The 7,114-nt window shown below is 41.2% G+C and overlaps 1 protein-coding gene across 1 annotated transcript; it reads right to left on the reverse strand.

Moving 5' to 3' along the window:
• Nucleotides 1-4,052: 4,052 nt before the first annotated feature.
• Nucleotides 4,053-7,024, reverse strand: LOC120803979 (P2Y purinoceptor 1-like). Its single transcript, XM_040153064.1, has one exon. It carries the CDS (start codon nt 5,255-5,257, stop codon nt 4,310-4,312), a length of 948 nt encoding a protein of 315 aa, XP_040008998.1. The 5' UTR covers nt 5,258-7,024; the 3' UTR covers nt 4,053-4,309.
• Nucleotides 7,025-7,114: the final 90 nt, after the last annotated feature.

Genomic DNA, 7,114 nt, shown 5'->3' on the forward strand with positions numbered 1-7,114 from the left:
GCAAGAGTTCCTGCTTCAGAGAGAAAACACTTTCCAAGCCTTTCTGAACGATCACAACATACAGAGAATCACAGATTACACAATAGAGTAAAAGGTTTTCCACTCATTCAAAACAGAATCTACTTTATTTGATCATTGCCAACAGTCTTTTATGGTCTACAGTTTCACAAAAATATAAGTAATACCGTTCATTAAAGCATATTGACAATGGAAACTCAAGACTTGCACAGACTCTATAACAATATTGTGCAGATCTGTTTCTCCGTTGTTTGGGGCAAGTCTCATTTACATCTCAGGTCTAAATAAGCAAACTGCAAAACAAGACAAGAGTCTGCTGCCACTGCAGCAGCTCTGTGAGGCTGAAATTCTCAATATAAAGAACAAATACATTGTTAGATTGGTAAAATTCAAGCTCCCAAGTTTATTTTTTCTGCTTGACAGTTATGGTGAAGGTAATGTAAAACCTGGCCACAGGGTGGTGTCAGAGTCAAGGTTTTACTACACCATGTCAAAGTTGTGTGGCACTGTGAGCCTGTGAGTGCATGTGCTGGGCCAGTGTGGTGGGGCATTCATGGTTCTCAGACTATGAATTTGGTATTTTGTACATTAACAACTGTTACCAGTTCACCGCAGACAGATAAATTAAAGCAGCTTAATTTATTTCTCTGGCTGGTCTGGGGCACCAGAACAAGCTATAAAGTAAATATGTTAGCAAACAGTTGCCTGCTGTATTTACACACCAAGCAGACAGAGAGCGACGCTAGCATTCCTTCGGAGTCATCTTTCTGGCCACACGCCTAACAAAATATGTCAAATATTCACTCTCCCTTCATCTCTGGCTTGGTCTCCATCAACATGTGAGGGAAATATCTGTCTGTTATGCTGCTGAAATGCTCCACTGTGTTCACCAACTAGTCACCGACTTCCCCTGTGCACCTTTGGTGCTGGACAGGTAGTGTATTATCAAAGCTTTTGTTACCACTAACAGCCCTGTGCTGCTGCTGGCAACAAAGTTTGTTGAGAACAGCGACAGGGAACCACAACAGTAAAGCTGAGAGCCATAAAACCAAAACAATGAGTTAAAAGACACTAAAACGCTCAACAGAGTTCTGGGGAACTAAAGGAGTCAGAAATACAATGGGCTAAATAAAAACACAACTCCAGAGTGTGTACAAGTACCGGTCCCACGTTGGATTACCAGATGGGAAAAAAATAAACCGCTGAGCTCAGCCAACATTGCAGTAATTAAACATGGCTAACGGCAACATGTTACAGCTGCCGGTGCAAGGCTCCGTGGCGCATAATGATTTGCACTCAGCAGTTAAATTTGGCAGAGATCGTGAATAATACTGTAAGCGTTCCATTGTGATTCTTGGTGCAATGCACACTGAAAGGCCTTGCGAACATTCCTCCCACACTTTGCAGACATGAAAAACAGTAAGTCAAAAAAAAAAAAAAAAAGAACCAGCCAAATAAATAATCCTTTGTGATATAGTGACTCACGAGAGGTGCATTGAGACAAGTGTTAATATTACTCATATTAGTCATAAAGAAGGAAAAAAAACATGGCCTAGAGTTTCACGGTGTGGTTCATCGGCATGTGCTGGCAGAAAGAAGCCAGTAAGCCAGCAGTAAGAGACTGAAACGGTGGGGCCAATTAAAAATAATGAGCTGCGTGTTTTGATATTGATTTCATGGATCCCTGATGCTCAGACTAGCTCCTAACACTTCGAAACTCTGTTGTGTATCACAGTTGCTGCATGAGGAAGTTGACAAATTGCTTGAGCTAGTGTTTCGAAGGCTAGAAAGAAAAAGAAGCGGTGAGAGATGGCAGCCCCGGCTGATGTCCTTGACAATGTTGATGAGGGGACAATATACCTTAACTGTATAAATAATTCCATCTGGGATATTGTAAGATGTATTACCTTTGACTTATTTCGATCAATAGTTCTGCAAAGCCAAATTCATGAAGAGCCTGCCTTTGATAACAGCCTTCGAGGTGGTCGGAAGCTTCCCAACCATCCGCTGACAACAGTGGGAGCACCGCTCTTAGCACGTGCATCAACGATGCGAAGGGAGCCGACGTGTTGTCCGTGACCATCTTTTTTTAAGATAAATTTGTCCAGTCAGAATCAGGTGTGGTAAGACAGGGTGCAAATCTGCACTTGTAACTTCAGTGTCCCACACAGTGTGGGAACTTTGAGCGCTGAGTTTTCACACATTTTTCTGCTTTGTACCTGTGCACAGATGTTGACAGAGGCACTGCGTCTCTGTGTAACCTCACCGCTGATGTCATTTGTTCACAGATGTGTTTTTCACACAGTCTCTTTTCTTCTCTCTTCTGCTTTTGTCCTTCTCTGTCCCTTTCTCTCTTTTCCTTCTTTTCTTTTCTACACATGCACATTTTTTTAAAACGTAAAACTAAAAACTTTAAATGATCTGTGAACATCACTTTACAAGCTCAAAATCGTTTTGACCCTAAGTTGAGTCTCTGCAAATCTTATTTCCAGGGGAAATTACATACTTGCTTGTGTCATGGATGGCAATGTCAGCCGGCCCGACTAAAATATTTCAACAACTATGAGATTAGAGATTACGTGTCATGAAATTTTGCACAGACGTTTATGGTCCTCAGGGGATGAACCGTACTGTGATCCCGAGACTTTTCCGCTAACGGCACCATGAGGTGGACACTAGCCATTCGAAATGAAATGTCTGAAGAAATACTGAATACTTCAGGTTATGACCCGATACCTGCAAAACAAATAAAACTCCCTTCAGCCTCTGTTCTTTGTGTTTCGCATTAATCAGCAAATGTTAGCATTCTAACACACTAAACTAAGATGGTGTATGTGGTAAAGATTATACATCAGCTTAATGCTAACATTAGCATTTAGCTCAAATCAAAACTGTCCCTAAGTACAGTCCCATGGAGCCGCTGACCCGTAGACTCTTGATCTTGTTTTATATTTAACAATACTGAGTTATAGGCCTGATACCTAGTAAAATATTCCAGATGTACGGCTACGCAACAAGCTGACGGTTGCTTTCAAGACTCTAGTTATATCTTCATGCTGTTGAGCCTCACAGCAGACGAGTCCAGGTCACATCACAAATGCTTTTGTTGTGGCCAGATAAACACATCTCCCAAAGGTCAACATTTGAGGAGCATGGCTAACGGCCTTCTTTTTTTTTTTTTTAAGGTTGGCTGCCTTATATTTTTCAAGAGGTTTCAAGAGCTAAGAGGTTGCAGGATTTCCCTTTACCAACTGGAGATGAATTTCAGTGGAATAGTGGAAAAGCATTGCCAGGAATGCGCATTGCGTCACCCGCCTACGTGCATCCCCTTTCACGCGGAGGAGAAAAGCAAAATGAGGGCACACTTGTGAAAAGAAAACTCCATAGCACTACTACAGGTAAAAAAAAAACTCCACAGAGAACCTTAAAGTATTTCCACCACTGCTGTCAAGTGTAAATTCTGTATCTTCAAATGGTTAATTTTTGGGTAAACAAGTAGCGTAGCCATCACTAGATCCTGAAGTGGAGGGATCTCTAACGTGTCTTGTTTGCTTTAAAAGGCACATTTTGCTTGACTTGGGTCATACGATAAATACCATATAAATCTGCTGTTATTCTCTTATGGTCCGGATCTATGTATTATTTTTCTTCATTTTGTTTTCCACCACTGACATAGCGCATTGGGCGTTCATCGATTTTTGAGCAGGTTGTCACAACCTCACCATCAAAGACCTTTAACAGCCACGAGACAACACTACTTCGCAGGTAGAATACACCATGAGGCACCGGGAAAGTTGAAAGATCTAAAGTCAAAGGAGATGCCAGAGAGGGAGATTATTATCACTGCACAGGTTTGAAAGCACACCATCGTTCTTTGCTCCCTGTCCTATATACAGCACACGCCTGCAATGCGCTGTTCATGCAGACATGTGGCAGTTAGGGAAGCTCAGACAATCTGCATCCTGTTTTCATACATGTTCAGTCAACTTGCCGCTTTTAAAAAACAACAGATGCTGCGAAGCACCGAGCAAACCCACCGCAACCACAAGGTGTGGTCCTAAACCTCGAAGACCTAAACCTAAAACCTAAACCTGAGAATAAACAGACACTCGGTCAGAACTGTTTGAGTGTTTTCTTTTTGTAATGAGATTTTATGAGCATGTTAAAAGCAATATATTAACTTATTTATTTTTTTAAATCACCATCCAGTACATATGGCATAGTGTCAGATTGATACAATGCTGTACAGATTGTTCAATTTCATTTACATATCAGACAATTTACAACTTGACTAGGGGTGATGATAAAGGTTCCTGACACTCTGATGAGCTCGCCGGAGCAGCTGTTTGAGCTGAGATAGAGTGTCTTTGTTTCCATGGAGGTAAACCAGAGGGTTGAGAGCGCTGTTCAGACACACGAGGCCACGACTTATCTGATGAGCAATGTAGACTCCATTAGACCACTCATGGCACATCTTCCGTTTGGTCAGAACTCTTGACCACAGATTTAGGTTCTTTAATACATGATAGGGGATGTAACAAATGGAGAAGAGAAGGATCAAAATGAACAACAACTTCAAGCATTTTTGTTTCAGTACCTTGTCAGTGCTATTTGTGGAGCAGAGAACAACAATCACATGTCCGTAGCAGCCCAGCGTGATGAGGAATGGGATACAAAACCCAGTTAGTGTCCACCAAAGTCTGTATTTCAGGTAATCCTCAACAAACATATTATTGGTCGACTCGTAGCATGTCTCAGACTTGTTTCTAGATGTTTTGGTGTAGAACACGTCTGGAAGACTTTGAACACCCACCAACAGCCAAACCATGACTGAGATAGCCACAGAATGGGTGACAGTTATTCTTCCCATCACTCTCAGCGGATGGACAATAGCCAGGTACCTGTACACACTTATACAAGTAAGGAATCCAATGCTGCCATATAGGTTCAGGTTGAAGCAGAATCTTGTTATCTTGCAGAATGCGTCTCCGAAGATCCACTTGCTCCTCATGAAGTAGTACACCATCAAAAATGGGAGCGTGGTCAGATACAAAATATCTGCAAGTCCCAGGTTGAGAACAAACACATTGACGAGCCCCAGTTTCTTCCAGTTCTGCAGCAAAGACTTCAGCCCCCATCCATTAGCTACCAGACCAACGATGAATACTAAGATGTAAACAGGAGGCAGGAATCTTCCTGTAAAGTCAAAGCTGACACGAGGACAAGATGTGTTATTCATTCTGTCCCCTGGAAAACAGTTGGTAGAATTCCTTCACTTGGTGAGTGTGCTGATCTCCTCTACAGTTAGAAACAGAATAGGTAACTCTGAGGAGACTTCCCGTTTTACGCCTCGCTCTCTACACGCTACATTTGATCTTTTTAACCTGCAAGTATCCCGGAAACAAAATGAGTTAGCTGGTGTCACAGATGGTGTCACAGCTGGAGCACGAGCAGGGAGGAACCAAGCACAGACACACAGGCAGTCTGGTTAGTGAAGGCAGTGAAGTGACTTAAGAGCATAAGTAAGGGAGACCAGGCTTACAGGCAGGCAGGCAGGTAACAGACGGCGGGTAGCAAAATACTGGTAGCAAGAAAGGTAACTAGAACAAGAGCCTACAGCATAAACGGCACAAAGGGAGACACACTTAGAAATGTGAAACAATCTGGCAACTAACTGGAGAAAAAAAGGGCTAATATAAATACAGGGGAGCAAATGAGGGAAACGGGAAACAAGAGAAGGTCCAAGGATGTTGCAGACTCATACAGTCGAATCGACACCTCTTTAACACAGTTTGAACAAAAACCAAACATTATAACCTTCATGAAGGGAGGATTTTTTGCAAGACTTTTGGATTAGACTGCACTACGTTTAGCCAGGTGTACCTAACAAAATGACAACCGAGTGAATATAACAACAGGAGTTAAGACAGTTCTGTTTTTTGTGGCCTACCCCATACTGAAGGTAAAGCTTTCAAAATGCTTCGGCAGGTGTTAAGAGGCAGTATATGGATTCTAAAAATATACCTGTAGTACCCTGTTCGTGTTTTGCAGATTTGACTAAATTATGCTGAGAACAATTCAGTTTTTTGATGCAAGGGTGTTTTTTGCCCGATAGTTTGAAAACCCCCCAACTAAGGGATAAATTGCAGCGAAATTTGATACAGGCAATCATGTTCCCCTAAGAGTGAATTGCAATAAATTCTTTGGTGACGCCCACCAAGTTTTTCATGTTGGATTTATAAATTAATTGTAAAATGTGCACTGGAATGATTTTAACCAGTTCTGAGTGATTAGGAACAAGCAGAAATGGACAAGACAAGGTCTGGAACATACCTCAAATCAAGAAAATAATGGCACACAACTTACACTTTTAACGGTCTGATGTGAAGCTCATCCCTGAAAATGATCAAAATGTGTAAAACAAAAATTCTGAACCCTTGATAGAAGCCGTATTTGCCGCAGCGCCTCAGCAGCAGAACAGATGTCAGTAGATGTCAGGATGTCTGTCAAGGTCATGTGGTCATGTAAACAAGAAAAATCATGTTCATAAGAAAAAAAAAACTTGACTTCTGTGGTTTGGTGTATTTCTGTGAGCTTCAAACATGTTTTTAAACAGCTTATCAGCAGTCGGAAGGGAAGTAGTAGTGAAAGTACAGTGAAATGTTGGGAAACGGCATATAAAAAGCTACAGTATGTACAAAATAAACACAACCATATAAACCTATGAATACTGTATGGAGATGAAAAAATATATATCATTAACACAAAAAATCATCGGGAGTACAGCTGCAGGACATGTGTGAAATATTGACATTTTTCACTATACATAAGACACATCTGTCTGGAATTATTTACAGCAAAACAGGAAAATGAAGAAATAAGTGCAATGTTATCCGACTACAAACACACAAACAAAACTAAACAAGTTAAAAGTTGCATTGCTCATGTCAGAGAACAAGATCTGTCAACGCAGTGGTCAGAGTCACTCTGTGGAATTTCTATCAAACACATACGTATTTTTAATTCACTGAAATTTGTTCTTCATGTCTTTAGAAATATCTTTATGACCAAATTAACATCATGGTCAGCCGTCCTC

The sequence above is a fragment of the Xiphias gladius genome, chromosome 18 (assembly GCF_016859285.1).
Source record: "Xiphias gladius isolate SHS-SW01 ecotype Sanya breed wild chromosome 18, ASM1685928v1, whole genome shotgun sequence".
In the NCBI taxonomy this organism is placed as follows: Eukaryota; Metazoa; Chordata; class Actinopteri; order Istiophoriformes; family Xiphiidae; genus Xiphias; species Xiphias gladius.

Excerpts from the sequence above, each read along its gene's own strand:
- LOC120803979 (XM_040153064.1), bottom strand. The coding sequence starts at position 5,257 with ATGAATAACACATCTTGTCCTCGTGTCAGCTTTGACTTTACAGGAAGA.